Source organism: Saccopteryx leptura, chromosome 3, assembly GCF_036850995.1.
Source record: "Saccopteryx leptura isolate mSacLep1 chromosome 3, mSacLep1_pri_phased_curated, whole genome shotgun sequence".
Classification (NCBI taxonomy): Eukaryota; Metazoa; Chordata; class Mammalia; order Chiroptera; family Emballonuridae; genus Saccopteryx; species Saccopteryx leptura.
This window is the reverse complement of record NC_089505.1, coordinates 105028757-105049569: the sequence shown is the minus strand read 5'-3', so window position 1 is coordinate 105049569 and position 20813 is coordinate 105028757. Positions and strand designations below refer to the sequence as shown.

The 20813-nt window shown below is 42.5% G+C and overlaps 1 protein-coding gene across 14 annotated transcripts in view; it reads right to left on the bottom strand.

Moving 5' to 3' along the window:
- The window catches only part of EPB41 (erythrocyte membrane protein band 4.1), a 169028-nt gene that overhangs the window by 3878 nt on the left and 144337 nt on the right, over positions 1-20813 (bottom strand). For 7 of the 14 annotated variants that reach the window (XM_066375641.1, XM_066375642.1, XM_066375643.1 and 4 more), the window contains 4 exons: positions 10471-10599; positions 4131-4232; positions 2737-2817; positions 106-210 (listed from right to left, as the gene is read on the bottom strand). In XM_066375641.1, the coding sequence (XP_066231738.1) occupies positions 112-210; positions 2737-2817; positions 4131-4232; positions 10471-10599 (411 nt within the window). In that variant the 3' untranslated portion in view covers positions 106-111. Of the gene's footprint in view, positions 1-105; positions 211-2736; positions 2818-4130; positions 4233-10470; positions 10600-11790; positions 12241-20813 lie in introns of all 14 variants that reach the window. The other 7 variants (XM_066375651.1, XM_066375637.1, XM_066375639.1 and 4 more) reach the window with 2 other exon arrangements.

The window sequence follows — 20813 nt, the reverse complement described above, 5'->3', positions numbered from 1 at the left end:
GGATACCTCTGAGGGGATGTCTCCCAGAGTGGCCAGGGTTCCCGTTCAGAGCTCTCTGAGGCCGGGGCAGCGAGCACCCTCCACCCCAGCAAGAGCAGCCCCTACCTGAGCTCACTCCTCAGAGATTTCGGTCTCCTGATGGACGACCACCTTGGTCACCGACATGTCTGGGTGCTGCTCCTTTGCCTCCTTGATGGCCTGCACAAGGACCTGAGAAAGACAGCAAGGACACCCATCAGGCAGAGCGCAGCCCGGCTGGGGAAGGAAGCCAGGGCTCACAGGACAGCACTGCCCTGGCAAATCCACTCCTGTCTGCAGCAGCAGGGCAGCCTTCAGACGAAGCCAAGTAGATAATGACCTTATCCACTCTACCCTGCACAGGGCGGCTCAGACTAAACACGGACAGGGAAGGTTAGAGTGGTCTTTAAGGAATCAGAGAGGGACTGACTGCAGGGGTGACGGCTGCGCCTGCTGGGTGGGTCCAGGAGGATCCTCTCAGAAGTGAGTCTAAAGGACGAGGCAAAATCTGTTTCACAAACAGTACCTGGGGAGTTCAGGACAGGAGAGGAAAAGAAAGAAGCATCCTACAGCAAGGAAGAGATATCTTTGGCTAAAGTAGGGAGAAGAAGGGAAGAGTGGGAGGGCCTATGGCATGTCATGCACTAGCTAACCACATTACTCATTATTATATAATTAATGCCCACAGCAACCCAACGGGTGAGGGCAGAACCACTGTGTCACAACTAGGAAGTAATGCAACGGGGTTTTAACTTAATTTAAGTCCATTGGACTTTCCTCCTTCCCATACTGTCTTTTAGATTTGGGGGGAGGGGCCCTGTTTTAGCATCTGAAGGGGTTGTGATCATTTTAGAAAAGCTAGAGGGAGGAGAGGGAAAGAAGAGCAGGGAAGCCACTACCCTCCCTGGGCTGCGAGTCTCTGAGCCTCGAGCGCAGAGCACTCCACGGGCCGCAGCCTCTGGAGGCTGGTGTCACAGCGGTTCTCAGAGACAGCCCCCTCTCATTAAAAAGGACTCTACCTAGATCTAACCAGCTGACTGCTGACCCTGGCTCTTAAGAACCATTTCTAAGATGGGCATGGAGGGACAGGAGAAGAAGAAAAATCCCCCTTTTGGTCTCTTGACTCCGTGGAAGTCATTCTTGGAACAACCACCTCCATGGCCCTGCTCACCCTCCCTGACCCGTCTGCCCAGCGCACCTGCTGGTGCTTCAGGGCCCAGCCCAAGCCCTGTCCGGTCACTCCGGCCTCCAGCTGTCTCTGTGACTGCCCGCACACCGCACAGCTTCTCCGAACAGTCCTCCTTACAGTGCTTCCCTCCCTCACCCAGGGGGCACCACACCCCTCCCCTTTCATGTAGCCCTCAGCACCTAGGCTAACCGAGGGACCATGGAGTATCTCTCTGAGCTACAAAGTGTGCTAGTCCCTTTGTCACAACAACCCTGAAAGAAACCTAGGATTAGTCCATAAATGGTGAAACTACCTCTCAGAGAAGTGAAATCACTTGCTCAAGGGCATACGACCAGTGAGCTACGGAACCAGGATTCAACCCGGGTCTGTCTCTCTCTGAACCCCACACGCCTCCCCAGCCCCTGCTCTGACTGCACAGCACGAACCCAGCGCACAGCGGGGCCCAGACCCCAGCAGACTGAGGATGAGGTGCAGGCTGCTGATACCGCAGGATCCACTGAGCTGGGGCAAACGGGCTGCCGGCTTCTCACTGGGGCTGAGCAGCCCTGTTACTGGGACCCCGAGCCGGCATTCTTAGCTGTAAGTCTCAACCCTGCTACCAAGGGAACTGCCAGCCCTGCAGCTCAGGTTTCTTTTTTTTTTTTTTTTAAAGGCACTCAGCATATCAGCATAAAAGCCCCAGAATTATTGCTCCAGCGCTCCTGTCAGTGATTCCAGAGGCATTAGCATGCAGGCCGTCCACCCCCTCTTCTCTGCAGCTTCGCTGTTCTAACCTCGCTGGGGGGAACTGGGAACATTAATCCTAACCTTATTATTACTAATTGCTTATAGCATACAATTAGCACCTAATTAACATCAAAACATAGAATTTAGCTCTCAAAAGAGCCTAGAAATGATCTAGATCAACGTCCTCTTTTAGGAAAGATAAAAAAAAAAAAAAAAATCAGAGGTAAAGTGATCTGTCCAAGGTCAGACAGTGAGAGGCCTTGGGCAGAAATCAGGTTGAGTCTCTGTCCCCCTAGGTGTCTCCCAGCTCTGACAGCTGAGGGCAGAGGTCACACCTTCCTTCTGTTTTGATCATCTACTGTCTCTAGCACAGGTTGAGGTTCCTGATATCCTCCGAACAGCAACGGCTCCACTCACTGGAGCCCACCTGTGCCAAAGAATGCACATCTGTATCTCACTGGATTCTCACAACCACTTTGAGAGGAAGACGCTGAAATACCCATCTTACTGACGAGGAAGCAGAAGCCTGAGGAGTGAAGAGCTACGGTAAAACCTAGCTACACACGCAGGGGTTTTGAGGCTCCAGTCCACATTCCTCCTGTCACAGTTCCTTGCTTCCCCAGTCTATGGCCCCATCCCACAGGCCTCTGGGATCTGATTCCCTTTGTCCTTCTTCTTGAGTAGGAGCTAGAGCAGCTGAGAGGGCTGTTTGCAAATGAGGCTGGTGGAGGTGTCTTTTGCACCCATCCATCTCCCTGTCCAGGGACTCCTCCCACGCCCATAATCCCCGCGGCGTTTCCCACCTGGTCGTGGTCAATGTCGGTGTCACCTGTGATCACAATTCTCTTCTCAATCCGGGTCTCTGATATCCCACCTTTTACAGTCTGAAACCAAAGGGAGGTGGTCGTATGAGAAAGAAAAGAAAGAAGGGAAAGGAAGGGGAGGGGAGGGGAGGGGAGGGGAGGGGAGGGGAGGGGAGGGGAGGGGAGGGGAGGGGAGGGGAGGGGAGGGGAGGGGAGGGGAGGGGAGGGGAGGGAAGGGAAGGGAAGGGAAGGGAAGGGAAGGGAAGGGAAGGGAAGGGAAGGGAAGGGAAGGGAAGGGAAGGGAAGGGAAGGGAAGGGAAGGGAAGGTTATTCTGAAAGCTCCACTCCAAATATTAATCTGCTGCTGGGGACTGGGTAGGACAGCTTTCTCATCGACTGATCCAAAATCTTGGCTGGATCTGCAAAATGGACACACTTCCTATCCCCTTGGATTGCTAAAATCTTCAATAAGTTAAACAGAAAGCCAAAGTTCTTTTCTTCTTTACTTTTCCCTTTTTCTTTCCCCAAATGCCACAGAAATTCAGTGAATAAACAAAATAGATAGATATTTTGTTTTTTCTTTACCTGTATATTTCATTTGATCATTTTCAGGAAGAAAAAAAAAAATCAGAAGACTGACCAAAAGTGTCACGCTGCTTGAAATGGAACTATTTTAAAGCATTTTCATATTATTGATGTCAAAAGAGCCTCAAATAATCCCCTCGAGTGGGTAGGTTTCCAGACCCAACGTGGTGGGGACATGTTCACTGGCTCCTGGCCACCTGGGTGTCGAGGGCAGAGTGTGGTCAGCAATCTAGAGCGCTTACTTAAACAGGGACGCATTTCCTCTAGCGCGACGGCACACACGACTTTCCCTGGGTTTCTGGGAACAGCTCCAATTTCAGTTATGTTGTCCTTGCCTCCATAAGCAATACTGTAATAATTCCAATACTTCAGCATTCAAACTAGAGTTCCCATGGCCTTGATCCCGGACAGGACATAAAAATTCTTTGTTGGGTCCCAAGTTCTGAATTTTTTGGCTTGGAAAATATGGTTGCATAATAACGTGAACAACACTTGCCCTTAGACTGACTTTTTAAACTTACCTCCACAGCCAGATAGGAGACTCACTAGCCAGAGAGACAGACAGATGTGTAAAGAGAACAATCACAGGTGACTTTATGAGACTACTCAGTAGGCAGGGACACTCTCAGGGCCTCCCTAGGCTTATTCCTGGGGAAAGCAGCAGGTCCTTTCCACCTGGGACACTTGGAATAATGTGGCTCAGTAGGGAGGGAGCAGAACACTGTTTAGGGGCCAGGGTCCCTCCTGCAGAGGGGCAGCAGGCTTGACATGCCCTGGATTCCAGAAGGAAGTACTGGCTGGTCCGTTACCTTGGTAATCTGAGTTGTGGTGGTGCTGCTGGTGGTCTCAGATGTGATGGTCTGAGCTGTCAGCAAGACTCCTGGGTCCAAGTCCCCATTGCTGTCATCAGTCTACAGAAGGGGAGAAATGTGACCTATCATTATGCCTCGCAGGGAGCCTTGTGGGCAGATGTTGCAGGATGCAGTTTTGATCTTTAGCTGCATTCTAAATCAAAATCTTGATTCCTTTACAGTGATCTTTAATGAAGAGATCTTCATTAAATATATATATGTATGGAATCATGCAGTTCTTGGTTTTTTCTGATTTACTTATTTCACTCCGTATAATGTTCATTTTATATATATATATATATATATATATATATATATATATATATATATGGCCTGACCAGGCAGTGGCGCAGTAGATAGAGCGTTGGACTGGGATGTGGAGGACCTAGGTTTGAGACCCCAAGGTCGCCAGCTTGAGCGCGGGCTCATCTGGTTTGAGCAAAGCTCACCAGCTTGGACCCAAGGTCGCTGGCTCAAGCAAGGGGTTACTTGGTCTGCTGAAGGCCCGCGGTCAAGGCACATATGAGAAAGCAATCAATGAACAACTAAGGGGTTGCAACGAAAAACTGATGATTGAGGCTTCTCATCTCTTTCCGTTCCTGTCTGTCCCTATCTATCCCTTTCTCTGACTCTCTGTCTCTGTAAAAAAAAACACCAAAAAAATCTATCTATCTATCTATCTATCTATCTATCTATCTATCTATCTATCTATCTATATCTATCTATATGAGGCAGAGTATAGCCACAGGTTCAACAGGAGTAGCAATAACTATGCACCGTGGATGGCATTTTCTAGTTCACAGATGGCTTTCTAAGGTGATCTGTTTGGTGCTCACACAACCCTATGAAATAAATAGAAAGGCCCAAGGTCTATCAGCTCCTGGGTAAGAAAACTCAGGCTCAGAGAAGGTGAATGATTTACCCCCAAACTAAAAACTGAGTGGCAGTTGTCCTCTACAAATCTGGAGCTCTTATACATACCCCCCAAGACAGGAAAGGTATAAACTTTTGGTTGCTAAGGCCTGGGTAGATTCTGAATCAGAGGGTAAACTTTCCAGAAAGGACCATGAAAGGTCCTGACTGGGGCTTAAGGGGCCAAAGGAGTCTCAGGCTATCTTCTTTGAAGATGGAGATAGGAGACTAGAGCAAATGAGGCAAAGTGGAAGGGTACACATAATATTTCAATGACATTTCTTTCTGTCTTTTTAAGATTTTATTTATTGAGTTTTAGAGACAGGAGAGAGAGAAAAAAAGACGGGGTGAGGAAGAGTGGGAAGCATCAACTCCTTGTTGCTTCTTGTATGTGCCTTGACTGGACAAGCCTGGGGTTTTGAACTGGCGACCTCAGCGTTCCAGGTGGATGCTTTATCCACTGCGCCACCACAGGTCAGGCATCAATGACATTTCTGACAACACTACTATTGAAATGGATCATTCTTACTATAGGAGAGGTTTAAAAGTATTCAATATGTTGAGTTATATAATTAATCTACATAGAAACCGAGGGGTAGGGCTACTTTTTGTTTCTTTGGAACTCACCACATTATGAGCAAAACAAACATACTATCATCAGGCTAAGAAATGACATTAGCAAAAAGGAAGACAGATGATTGGCAGGAGCCAAACTCAACCTGACAAACGATGATCAGCAACTGTCTGGGCTGTTAGAGCTGCTGATAACCCATAACCAAGATGGAAACAATCCAGACTAGGAAGATAGAGGCTGCCTGTAGCAATGCGCTTTCAGATGATAATGACTAAAATACCTGTGCTGCTATTGTACATGGTCTCAGGGGGGGATTTAGAGAATTGCAATTATTTTCATAAAGAATCCTGAAGCCAAAAAATGTGTTAATATCTTTCTCTGCCTCATTATACAAGCTGTATTATAAGCAGAGTCCTCCAACCTTTTTATGAGCAAGACCACATTTTATTAAGGCAAAACTTTGAGATATTGGGGACGGGGTGTCGGGTGGAGGAAGGAGGAGAGAATTAGGAGGGAGAAGAGTCCCTGGCTGGGTTCCCTTCCAAGTAGGAATCGAGACAAAACAAAGAGAGGGACACGGTCGTGTCACCTAAGTCTTACACATATGGCACCATCATACCGGGTATATTATTGGCTAGTTCGCTGATACTTTCTCTAGCCCAGACCCACTTACCTAACTTACATTCAGGCTTAACTAATATTTACTGCACTCCTACTATGTGCCAAGCACATAATGCAGCTGCTACCTCAATTACACTTCTTTTTTTATTTTATTTCATTGATTTTAACGAGAGAGGAGGGAAAAAGAGAGAGAGAGAGAGACAGGTACATCATTCAGTCTTGTATGTGCCCTGACCAAGGATCAAACTAGCAACCTCTGAACTCTGGGATGACACTCTAACCAACAGAAATAAAAATGCTTTATAAATTGTTATAAGAATATAAATGTGCATGCCAGGAGGGCCAAACCTTTTTAAAGAGCCCCTTCTCTACTACACCTGTGACTCCATTTTTTCCTACCTTCCTCCCAGCCCCTGCCGCCCCCCATTCTGTCTCTGAAGAAGGTGGAAGAGGGAGGAGACACTGTTAGAACTTGCAGCTTACACTCTTCCCACTTCAGGCTTCTTTTCTTTGACCCTCTCAACAATGTTTCCTCAAAATGGTACTGTGGCTTTGACATGTTGCTTATAAAATTAAGATTAAACATCCATTTATCCCATGACCCAGCAATTTCACTCTAAAATGTTTACACAAGTGAGAACATACATCCACAGAAAGACTGGCATATAAATGTTTATAAGCAGCTTTATTCATATTTTCCCCAAACTGGAATGAACTCAAATGTCCATCAACAAATAAATGAATGAAACAAATTATGGTACATATATTCATACAATGGAATACTATTTGACAATAACAAATAGTTAACTAAGAATTCATATGACATGGATGAACCTAAAAACATGTTCAGACATAAAACTGTACTACTCTATATTCTATTTATAGGAAGTCCAAGGACAGGTAAAACTGAGCTATGGTGAGAGCAATCACAGCCGTTGCCTAGAGGGGAAAGGATGACTGGAAAAGGCTACACAGGAAGGAGAGATGGAGATGTTCCGTATCCCAAATGTGTCTTGGTTACATCCGTGTAACATTGGTCAAAACCAATCAGACGGAACACTTAATTTAAAACTGCATTTCACAGGATGTAAATCTGAGCTCAAGGACGTGTAGATGCACATGTATACAAACAGTAAACTCTATACTGATTCCCACCTCCTCTCACCACGTTTCCAGAGTGGAGGATTGTGGAACAATAACAAAAGGCTTACTTGTCTGGAAAGATAATAAAAACAGAAGTAGAAATACTTACAGCAACGGCAAAAACAAAAACAAAAACCCCTACCTGGTGCTTCTTATGTACCAGGTACTTTTTACTACAGATTATTTACACCCTTTTGCATTGTATTTTTTCATTTACCAATGTATCGTGTGGATTACTCCCATCAGAAGCTTTTCTCAAATAGCTGCACAGAATTACCTTAATTGGATGTACCGTAATTTATTTCACCTGTTCCCCACTGATGGCCATTTAGGTTGTTTCCTTGGTAGTCAGAACTTAAAGGGCCCCCTCCATAAGCAAGTCATTCTTCCCTGCATCCTCTGGCTAACTGAGTGCACAATCTGGAAGTCACTTCCTAGTCCTTCCTTGTTTAGTTCCCCAAGTCCTAGCCATTCATTTCTGTCTCTCCTGACCCGGCTCCTTCCTCCCTCTCCCTCGGGCTACACTGCTTTTCAAGCTTCCCCCCAGACCTGCTTAAGTCCCAATCCCGTCTCCAGGCATCCCCTGCTTTAATATATTCAGCACACAGCTTTAGGAAGCGTCTTCCAAAATCATTGCTTTAATTATGCCACTTAATCACCACTATTAAAAAACTTCAAGCAACCTCTCATATTTACCAAACTCAAAGTCCACACTCTAGACCCCAAAACAGAGGAAGGGGAAAGCATTCTAACAGTAATTAAATGTCTGTGAATGCGCCAAGCACTTTATAGATACCACTTCACTTAAGCCTCCCCCTTACCTTGCAATGGTAGGTGATATTGTCCCCATTTTACAGCTGGGAAACTGGAGGCTTAGAGAGATTGGTGACTTGTTTAAGATGATCCGGCTAGTCATCCTGCAGGCCTTGGCCAAAAGGTCACCTCCTCAGAGAGGGCTTTCCGGACTATTCCAGCCCCAAAGTAGCAACCTTTCAGGTAATCCCAGATTGTCTAACACTTTATTTTAGTGTCATTTCTTTATAGCACTTATCAGTGTCCAGAGTTTAGATATTTATTTATGTTGTTTTTTATGTGTGTGACAGAGAGAGAGAGATAGAGAGAGGGATAGATAGGGATAGATAGGAAAGAAGAGAGATGAGAAGCATCAATTCTTCATTGTGGCTCCTTAGTTGTTCATTGACTGCTTTCTCATATGTGCCTTGACGGAGAGGGGGGGTGAGTGACCCCTTGCTCAAGCCAGCAAACCTGTGCTCAAGCCGGATGAGCCCACGCTCAAGCCAGCAACCTTGGGGTCTCGAACCTGGGTCTTCTTAGTCCCAGTCCAATGCTCTATCCACTGCGCCACCGCCTGGTCAGGCTATTTATGTGTTTTATTGCCTGTGTCTCCTGATTAAATATAAGTTCCAGAGGGTAGGGCCAGTGTTTACCTTTTACACTGCTTGGGCCTAATAAATGCTCAAGAAATATTTATTTCAGGAAGAAATTAACAGCTCAGTTTATGGAAGGAAAAGTTTTCCTTACTGTTGGCTTCTGTGAATTTAAAAAAAATTTAAAAAGGGAAAGAAAAACAACTCAATATAAGCAACCCTAGATCATTCAAATTCAAATTGCCTATAATAAAAAGAAAAAAATTTTATTAAAAGTAGGAAGTAAACAAAAATTTTAAATACTTAAATTCTTATGTGATATTGTACTTAATTTAATTGTATTAATTAATTATAATTTTTTTGTTTTTCCATTAAAATTTTTTTTTCTCTTTCTTTTTCCAAGTGAGAGGAGGGGAGATAGAGACACTCTTGCATGGCAACCCCTGTCTGGGGCCAATGCTCTGCCCATGTGGGGCCATGCCTGCAACCAAGCTATTTTTAGCACCTGAGGTGGAGGCTCCACGGAGCCATCCTCAGTGCCCAGGGCTGATGCACTTGAATCGAGCCATCGCTACAGGAAAGGAAGAGAGAGGAAGAGAGTGAAAGAGAGAGAGAAGGGAGAGGGAGGGGTGGAGAAGCAGATGGTCACTTCTCCTGTGTGCCCTGACCAGGAATTTTTTTATTTTTTAAATATTTATTTATTTAACAGAGGGGCAAGAGAGGGAGAGTGAAAGAGGGAGAGAGGGAGGGAGAGAGAGAGAAAGAGAGAGAGGAGGAGCTGGAAGCATCAACTTCAACTCCCATATGTGCCTTGACCACACAGTGCAGGATTTCGAACTCACGACATCAGCGTTCCACGTCCACGCTTTATCCACTACACCACCACAGGTCAAGCCTGACCAGGAATTGAACCTGGGACATCCACATGCCAGGCTGATGCTCTACCATTGAGCCAACCTGCCAGGACCAATTATAATTTTTTAAATAAAAATATTTTTATTTGAGAGAGAGGAAGGGAGGGGGAGGGGGAGAGAGAGAAAGAGTGCCATCGATTTGTTGTTCCACTTATTTATGTATTCATTGGTTGATTCTTGTGTGTGCCCTGACTGGGGATCAAACACACAACCTTGGCATATGGGGACAATGCTCTAACCAACTGAGTCAGGAATTATAATTATTAAAGCTGTTACTTATTCATGCTTTCAGGCTTGGAACTCAAGTCAATTCCATGCAGTACTATGCCTTATATAATCTTCATAACAAAATCATTAGGTAGATACAAGTATTAACATCATGTGGGGTGGAGATGGGAGGTGGGGTCAGGCTTCAAGGCTCAGAGATGTTCAGTTAGTTGCTTAAGTTGTTAAATGGAGAAGCTAGGACCTAAACTCAGGTAGTTGGATCCAAAGCTCATGTTCTTAACCATTACACTCGATTGTCTTCTCTAAGTGAACTAGATGTATACAAATAATCAGATCTAAGACAATTTTGATTTTAATAAAGTATTTTGTGACATTCTTAGAGCTCTGATCTCTTCTAAAAAGGATGGCCCCACAAAAGCCTAGCGTTATTTGGAGTAAATAATTAGAACACTGTGAAGAAAGGTTATTTATTGTGTTTACTCCAGTCTTTGGTTCTGAAACATTAAACCGTGTCCTACCTGAGCAGCCTCATAGGTGATGGTCTTGGTCTCAGTGTGGACAATAGGGACGTCTTTGGTTGGGATCTCACTTTTCACAGCATTGGCAGTGTCTGAGAGGGTGACGGTCTGAGTCTTCACCAGGGGAGGCTGTGAAGCGGTAAAGAAACAGTTACCGGAACCTTCTGAAGACTGGGGAGAACTAATCTTCCCACATTGATCTGATCAGAGTGATAGCTCTACTCGAGCAAAGGGCTAGCTCAGTCTCTGCCCGAGACGTGGACACCACTCCAAAGGAGCTCTGACAAGGGGCCAAATTATAAGGGATCCTAAAGAACAGCATTACTATAATCACTTCCATGTGCTTAATGGAAAGCTGCAAGATCAGACAACTATGATTGGTGATATAAAACACTTTAGAATTTGAATATAAAACTATTTGCCAAATAGCAGTCACTTTTGTTTGTCCTTGTGGACTGTACCATTAAGAAAATCAGCCACATTTCCTCTATTAAGTTCAAATAATGCATGAAAACAGCAGTGGCATTGAAATGCACTTCCCTGGAAGTCATTAACTTCTTTCAAATCAATGTCAGACATTCACTTTGGAGTGATTGAGAAGAAACAGCATTTGGAAAACTGGAAAGAAAATCAGTTCTACCACCACCTGGTGATTAATCTCAGAATTTCAGAAGAATGAACATTAGCGGAAAGCAGAGGTTTCTTGTCTATCAGTTCACCTTTCCCAAGACTATAATCACCCTAAAACTACCATTTGATTGTGATATAAGTGGCCATTCACCTTAGCATAGGAGATTAGTGCCTATGATCACGCCCCAGAAGTGGGTCAGTGGGGGTGGTGGGCTGTAATATATAAATAATTTGGGGAGAGGCTTGTAATCTCATAATGAAATCAGTTACCCCTTCTAATGAAGAGTATTTGAATGTTTTGAGTGCAGTCTCAGAATTCTATAAGCTCCTCATCATGTAAGTCTCGGAAATTCACCTTTTTACATTGCTCATATGTAAGCAAGGAAAAGACAAACACATACCAGCTTTATAAAGGCAAACAGCTGGAGTTTACCCCCAAGAGTCTTGTTAAATCATTAGGGGAGCAAGCATTTCTAAGCCATGAAGTTAATTTCTCTAAATTTCTTTATAGTAATCAAGGGCTTCAATTTTATTCTGCAATTCTGAAAAAAGCAAAGAAGCTTACTACCCTTACCCTCACCACCACCACCATGACCACCACCACGACCACCACCACCTCCACCTCCACAGAACAGATTCTGGCCCTCTCCCAAAGCGTCATTAGACCTGCATCATTCAATCAGTTACTACCTGAAAACTTCGAATGAGGGTGGGGAACTGGTTACCCACACAAGAGTCAAGAAATGATCCATTCTGTTTTCCAAGTGGCTCTCCTGATGTGACATGTTCTTCACTACTCTCTGCCTTTCTTTCACCAAGTTGCAGCTGAGAGGAAGCTGGTGATACTGAGGACTTTAAGGCACTGGCCTGTTCCTCCACTCCTATCCATTCCCCACTTGGGCCTCTTGGCATTTCCTTAATATCAAGATAGTCAGCTTCCCCCTGCTCCTTCTCTTCTGTCTCCTTGCTGCTTATGGAGAGGGAGCCAAAGTCAAAGCTTTGTGGAGACTCCGACGGGGTGGTCATTTGGCTCTTACTAGGAATAACTGAATGCCTGGGGCCCTCCCATTCAGAGTCAGGGTTGTTAGATGGCCCCTTTGTCACGGCAGCCACCTCCTCTGTGCGAATGCCATTTATATTCTACAAATGAATGAACACATACAAAAGCAAGAAGATTAGGAATAAGTGGGGGAGATAGTGAACGCTGAGAATCAATGATTTTTAAGAGGCCTCAAAATATTAATACTAATACACACTAATCATCTTAGCGCCTGAGGTAGTCAAAGGAAAAATTAAGCAGCTTAAGCAGTTCCAATGCCATTTTGGTCATATTTCTAGAACTCTATTAATCTGAGAAGTAATTTCAATGTCCCTCACCCAGTACCAAGTATTACTTTGGTCCTTCCTGCACGACATATTCTTCACACTTAAAAGAGTTACTTTGCAATTCCTAAATACCCAATTCATTACTATACACAGGGCACAATGCAATTTATGAGTCAATCAAAACATATTCTTGAGTAGCCTGATCAGGCTGAAAAATGTTTCCAAGCCGTAGGTATCATCATACTAGTACTCAATGCAAAGGCTAAAATCCAGGCTTTGGTTGGCAGGTGTACAAAAGTGGATGGAATTCATCCAGCACAGGCTTAATCCAATCACTGGCATGAAATTAAATGTAATGTCAAAAGTAGTGAACATTTCTTTGAAAATAGAATAACAGTGACCCAGCAGCTGAGGTCATTTGTTCACAAATGAATGACTAACATCTCCAACCCCTGAGGGAAATGAATCCTGGAAACACAGAGTTCCCTCTTGGGCTAAATGCCTCACATCACTGGAAAAACATCTAACATATGTGCTTCCAAGAGAATGTGGATGAGAAGAAACTGCCACAGTAGCTGGATCTATTTCTAAGATTTAAAGAAAAGTGCTGAAGGTAGAAGAGAAGGAATTCACACTAGTAGGTAAAGAACGAACCATCTGAAAAATGAACAATCTAACAGAAGCCAAATGTCATGAAAAGTAACATATGCAAGTGCTCACCAGAATGCTGTAAAAACGCCACTTAGGCCTGAAAATGTATTTTATTAAAAAAAAAAATCGCCTGACCAGGCGGTGGCGCAGTGGATAGAGTGTCGAACTGGGATGTGGAGGACCCAGGTTCAAGACCTCGAGACCGCCACCTTGAGTGCGGGCTCATCTGGTTTGAGCAAGGCTCGCCAGCTTGGACCCAAGGTCGCTGGCTTGAGCAAGGGGTTACTCAGTCTGCTGTAGCCCCATGGTCAAGGCACATATAAGAAGAAATCAATCAATGAACAACTAAGGAGCTGCAACAAAGAATTGATGCTTCTCATCTCTCTCCCTGCCTGTCTGTCTGCCCCTATCTGTCCCTCTCTCTGACTCTGTCTCTGCCCCCCAAATAAATAAATAAATAAATAAATAAAATTCTAAAAAAAAAAAATCACTGCTGCTCCCTTACTTGTGAACCAGTCTACACTGTGAGGAAGATAAACCGGTGCTCTATTAAGGCACGGAAAGATGCACTGCACTCAAGACCTTCAGGCCCACTTTTCTTCTAAGCCGTCTTGAAACAGTTGGGAGCATCACAAAGTGGTACCAACTGAATTTCAGTTAGACAGGTCTTTTATTGATTGATTACAAATATTACTTTGGACATAAAAAATGGAATTGAGAAATGGCAATAGAAAGTGTGTCTGTATTCAGAGTATCAGAGACATATAAACTATTCTTGTTAAGAGTATATAAATTTTCTTATACTTAAAACGAGAATACTACTTGGTTTGACTCACAGGGGTCGGAAGATCAGATATAATAATCTATATTAAAGCACTTTGTAAATTCTAAAGATAACATAGATTCACTTAATTCAATGAATAGTATCTGAGCACCTATAATATGCTAGGGTCTGGGAACACTAGAATAACTTGTTGTCATATTACTAACACACTGTACTTTCACTCATCTCACCTATCTCTTGGAGATAGAGATATCCAACAATAGATCCGCTGGTAATAAACAAACAAGCTTTCTCAAATTTCTAATGCTAGTCTGTGACTAACATATCCAAAATCCAAACCTGTTCACATGGAGAGGAACTTCATGATTTTTCCATATACATATATTTACAATCAAGAAGGCTGATTAATAAACAGGAAAACACCTAAGATAATCAATCAAGTAAGAGACCATTTTGTGCCAGTCTACCCAAGTGATAAGTGGTGGTCTAGCATCAAGAAGCCATTTGTGAACTAAACATTGTTTAGGCCAGCACCACCTGGTCCAAAGTTGCCGACTGCTGACTAAAATTTGATCATTTTTTTTCAAAGTATGTATACAGGAGACCAAGGGTAAAAAGCTGTAGCCACAGTAAAATCAATTCAACAAATATTTACTGATCACCTAATATGTGTTAGTCATTGGAAATAAAGGAAAACTGATAACAGTCGGGTTAAATTACCACTTATAGCAACAGCATTCTCACATATGGTTGAGTCAACCTCTCCAGTTGGCTCTGTTGTCCAGATCTCTTGGACAACACAGCCAACTACTTACTGGACATCTTCCCAGGCATATGGAATGCAATATGCCCCAAATTAAACTCATCTCTGCTGCTGTCTGAACCCGTCACCCCAACCTCTCCATCATTTTTATTACGCTGGGAAATGGCACCATCATTCACTCAGCCTCCCATGCCAGAATCCTGAGAATTGTCTTCAATGCTTCCTTGCACTCATCTACCACCTTCCATAGATGATATCACCAAGGCATTTCTCTTCTACTGTAATAGCTCCTGTATTTATCTAGTTATTTCTATCTCCACATTTACTGCCTTCATTCCGGCTCTAACCATGCCTCACCCAGCTTACTACTCATGCACTAAACTGTTTTTCCTCTTTCCCACCTCAAACATTACTTGAATACATCCTCTATTCTGCTGCTAAAGTGTTTATTTGTAAAATGAAACACTGAAAATCCCATTTTGTAGCTAAAACCCTTCAGTGGTTCTTCACTGCCTTCTGGTTCAAGTCCAGACCCCTTAGTAAGACACAGAAAATACTTTAAAATATGACTCCTAACTCTCTCTCCAATCTCACCCTATTACACCTCTACACACATCCTTCTCTCCATGAATTCAAAACTATTTGCAGTTCTTAGAACAGAGTATGCTTTCTTTTGCCTGTGTGCCTTCCTAAGTGTTATGAATATTGTTCCTTCTGCCTGGAAGTCCATGCTCAGCTCAAGGTTAGTTCTTCTGAAAGTCTTTTCCTGGCTGCCTAACATATGTTTAGATACAATTCCTCTTTTGTCCCCACTGTGCCATGTCATTATTGACTTAGTCATCAGTCTTTTCCATTAGACTGAGCTCCTTCGGGAATAAGCACTTACTATGTTACTTAGCTATGTTACTGTATATTCTCTTGTACAGTTTATGGCACATGATAGATGTTCAGGAAAAACATGATGAAAGTATATTACGTCCAGGGGACTTGAGAACTTCTGCTTTTCCTGGTACTGAAAGGTATATAGTTTAGAAAGAACATAAAAAGTGGCCCACTTGACCAGACCCAGTATTTTATCTCCTACATCAGTAAAATAAGAGGAAAACTAATATTAATTATTACATGTTAACTATGTGCCAGGTACCATGCAAGTCACTTTAACATGTTTCCTCATTTAATTTTTCACCTCACTATGAGGTAGTCACTCTCTATTTAGAGATGAAGAAATGGTTACGCCACATAGAACTAATAAATGATGGAGCTAGGATTTAAATTCAGGTCAGTCTCTGGTTTTAAAGCCTATGTCTTCCCGGGTGACAGACAGTATTCCCAGTAGGACCAAAGGATATGTCCACTAAACCTGACTATACTTTCGAGAAGTACAAAGGTTGTCCAAAGTCTTCTTAGCAGAGTCTGGTTCTAGTGGCCAACACTGTTCTTTTTTTTTTTTTTAATTTATTTATTCATTTTAGAAAGGAGAGTGAGAGAGAGAGAGAAAGTGGGGAGGAGCAGGAAGCATCAACTCCCATATGTGCCTTGACTGGGCAAGCCCAGGGTTTTGAACCGGTGACCTCAGCATTCCAGGTCGACGATTTATCCACTGCGCCACCACAGGTCAGGCTTAAATTTTTTTTTATTTATTCATTTTTTTTTAGAGAGGAGAGAGAGGGAGAGAAAGAGACAGAGAGGGAGAGAGAGGAGAGAGAGAGACAGAGAGAGAAGGGGGGAGGAGCTGGAAGCATCAACTCCCATATGTGCCTTGACCAGGCAAGCCCAGGGTTTCGAACCGGCGACCTCAGTATTTCCAGGTCGATGCTTTATCCACTGCGCCACCACAGGTCAAGCAACACTGTTCTTTTAAACATAAGGAGAAGGCTGGAAAGCCAGAAGAAAAGACTGAGGCAAAAAGATTATAAAATCTCTATGACTTAAAGTACTCAAAATTTGGAATATAACATCAGTGAGAAATATTAACTGACAAGCTGTGCCTTTGGCTGTGACCATTAGCAAGGACCATTGGAATATATAAGACTCCGCACAACTGCATATATCAAATTGGCCTGGAAACTTTAAAGGGAACTTCTCCAGGATAAGAATAAACATATGAATGCATGTGAATCATCCACAGTGACAGACAAAATTGAGACTTAATGTGATTCAAAGGTGTTAATTCAGATGTTGCTTCCATGGACTGACGGGGGATCTATAAGAAGGAAAATGTTACAATAAAAAGCCCAGCTTCTTGTATAAAGTACTACAAGGCTATCTTGTTGGTTTCAAGAATATGAGAAGGAAGAACGTTAGACGAATATTTAGTTGAGCATGAATGAATACTATTTGATTGAAAGTTCTCATTTTTACTTAAAACGTCAATGGTTCCTGCTACATACGGTAATTCAGTATTTTCTTTGGTGCAGGGAAAAAGGGGATTTTTTTTTTCTAAAGGCTTCCTCTTGAAAACTGTTTATTCAAAGGGATTATGTCTCAGGATTATCGAACCCTGGGTAAGTATGTGCTTTGGGGAGTTATAAATTACCTCCCCTTTGCCTTAGAAATTCCAGGTATAATTAAGAGCAGGATAGGGTGTTATATGGGTATTCTGCTGCCATTCATTAAATGCAATCCAGAGTATTTTTATTTTCAGGTTAATTTTAAAGTAAAGGATTTATAAATTTGAAGAGACTATCAAAAGAACCCTAGTTATGCTTACAAAACTATCTTATCCTATTAGCATCACAATGAAAATAAACCCTGAAAATCTTTCTCAAATTTTGCTACATTAGCAAGAGCCAGGTGATTTCTCTTTCTCCCCTGGCAGGCCTATGTAGTAGTAATTTCTGCCCCACACATTTGATCACTTGTTTCTGCTTAGTGAAGACCAACGTTACTTTCTGGTTAATAATACAAAAACAAATCCTTTCTCTGTTAAAAGGAAGACAAGACCCGCTATTGTCTCATTTTTATCTTTCTATGTATTAAAATCGCAGAAAGGACCGAGTGCCCAACGGCAGAATCACTGTGAACGCTGCTGTGGGATTTCAGGGCAGGACTTTCATCTCAGGACCATAATTAGATGTTGGGATGAGGAAAGAAGGCAAAAATGCTAACTTAAAAGACAAAACCCTCCTCTTGATAATGTGCTGTTTTACTGCTTATCCACCTAAAAATTGTATTTTTTTAATGTGCATAATTAGACACATGAAAAGGCCCTTAAGGTATTCTAAAACATCACTAGTGGTAGGACTGCAAATAATTCAACTTCTTTCTTTGTGGTTTTCTGTACTTCCTAACCATCCTAAAATAAATATGCATTACTTTTTAATATAAAGTGTTATTAAATTGTTTTCTTATGCAAGCTTTTGTCTCTGGTTCCATAATGAAATGCTCTGTAAAACCTGAAGGGTCTAGTAAACTATTTATATTTTGTGTAATGTTTTCTGATTTAGAGACGGCAGGGATATTTTCAGTAATATGAATAAAAACATGGTTGTAACTGTGATTTAATTTCTTTCTAACTAAAATTTCTTATTAGATACCTGCCTTTGCAACAGTGAAGACATTCAAAGAAAATTATCACTCCTTGGCCAAGTCATGATAGCAACTAAGAATATAAAATACCAACGGTCAAGTATCCCCAAATTTGATCTGAACAATAACTCTAGATTAGTGATATTATAGATCAACACTCTCATACTTCACAACAGAATGATTTCTCTCTCTCTCTCTCTCTCTCTCTCTGTTGGTTGAGTACACTGCAACTCAGGCTGAGATCTCGTTTTATTAAAATCAAGCATGAGACATCAGAATGAATTGATAAAATTCAATAAACAGTTGTTTAGTCATCATCTCAGAGAAGAAATCTTTTAGGTAATTTTCAGATAAATAAAAGAAAGAAGTGGTCCAATCTCCAAGGTACTTTGACTTAGTTGAGTGAAGATACAGAACTGACAATGATATGTACAGATGGCAGTTAATATGTTTACATAATAGGCCCTGGCTGCTTATTTCAGTTGGTAAGAATATGTCCTGAAATGCCAAGATTGTGCGTTTGATCCCTGATCATGGTACATATGGGAAGCAACCAATAAATGTACAACTAAGTGGAACAACAAATGAATGCTCCCCCCCCCTCCTTCTTCTCTCTTCCTTCCTTTCTCTCTAAAATCAATCAATTGAAAAGAATGTCTGCATAATAAATTCAGGGCCGTGTGGTGGTTGTGGCAATGGTGAAACCTTGGGGAAAGGCAAACTGTTATCAGAACTCGTCTCTATGCTTAATTACAGTGTCTTGTTACTTTTTGTGCATTCTCAGATACTATAATGTTACACTAAGCACTGAAGTAAATCAGTCAGCAATGTTACTGAGTCCACCATAAGCAGAATTAGACAGTTGAGAGAAAATTTTTGAAAGAAAGAAAACACAGTCATGTCAGTTATAAAACTAACTTTTAATGAGGGCCTACTTTCTCTCATATTCTACTCAATGTTGTCAAAGATCTACCTTTAGAATACCTGTAAAAATTTTACTTCATATTTATGCACATGCTAACAGATATTATAAACAATAAATATGGGATTTCCCCTGGCCAGTTGGCTCAGTGGTAGAGCATTGGCCCGGCGTGTGGAAGTCCCAGGTTCGATTCCTGGCCAGGGCACACAGGAGACGTGCCCATCTGCTTCTCCACCCTTCCCTCTCTCCTTCCTCTCTCTCTCTTCCCCTTCCGCAACCAAGGCTCCATTGGAGCAAAGTTGGCCCAGGCGCTGAGGATGGCTCTGTGGCCTTGCTTCAGATGCTAAAATAGCTCAGTTGGTGAGCAACAGAGCAGCGCCCCCCATGGGCAGAGCATCGCCAGTTAGGGGGCTTTCTGGGTGGATCCTGTGGGAGTCTGTCTCTGCTTCCCTGCCTCTCACTTAATAATTATTTTAAAAAAAAGAAAGAAAGAGAGAGAGAAAGAAAGGGAGGGAAGGAAGGAAAGAAGGGAGGGAGGGAGGGAGGGAAGGAAGAAGAGAAGGAGGGAGGGAGGGAGAGAGGGAGGAAGGCAAATACTACAGATAAAAGGGATTTCGGGATTTGTTAGACTTCTTAATAAGGTCCATGTAACGTAATTTTTAAAAATAAGTTTTGATAAGAGAAAGGGAGTGAGCGGAGGTGGCAGGGGGACGGAGGGGGAGGGGTGCGCACAGACACACAGACACCTGCATAGCACATTACCCTTGTTGCACAAACCCACTGCAAATGCCCACAGAACCAGCAGGAATCAAGGTTATCTTAGCACAGAAGGAAGATACCCAGGAGAAGAGTCCAGCGCCTGGTTCTTAACTAAAGTAAACAATAAATATTACACTCATTTCAATTATAAACAATGTATTTAAACAACACCCCCAAATGGTCTGTAACATGCAAACTAAAAAATGTATAATCCAATCCTGATAAGATCAGTTAATTGCGAGTGCTTTGTTTATATTTTTCTCTTTAACAAAATATGGTAAGCTCTTTCTCAGCAGTGAAAGGCTTTAAATGCCTTGGGTAAAAACGCTAAAAGACAAAACCTATGTCATATCAATATTTGTATTTGTCATATTGATCTTAATTCCTATTTTGAAGAAATAATAATGACAGTGTTTACCTTGGTTGTATAATAATCATTAGGAACATTAACCTGGTGATTTTTACAAAATTTGTCAAGCTAAAACAAATGCTTTTAAATGGGCACTTGCAATAAAAGATAAATCAGATGTGGTAACGGCTTCTTTTGTAAAAGCCATATGTAAACAGCACATAAAGATGACAAGTCAAGCAGCAGTAGCCCATTCTTCAGCCAAAAAAGGAAAGAAATGAAGAAAGAACAAAAATTACCAAAAATAAAAACACCCCCTGCCCTTCTACCCCCAAAGGCCTCATAAATAACAGTTTTGGTACATTTTTGGTGGAAAACTCAGGCCAACTGGTGGTTTAAAAAAGGGCATTAGAATCACAAACACTCAAGCTGGGGATAAACTAACAACAGAGTAACCATGTAGCCAGCAAAAGATGGTTTAAAAATTCGCTTTCCTCTCTAGAGTGTCGCTCTTTATCATGCAATACAGTTCTCTCCAGGCTTAACTTTCCCTCTTGGCTAGATCCTCCCCCACTTAAAAAAAAAGTTTGTATGTTATTGGTCCCCAGCTAGAAATACATCCTGGTAGAGC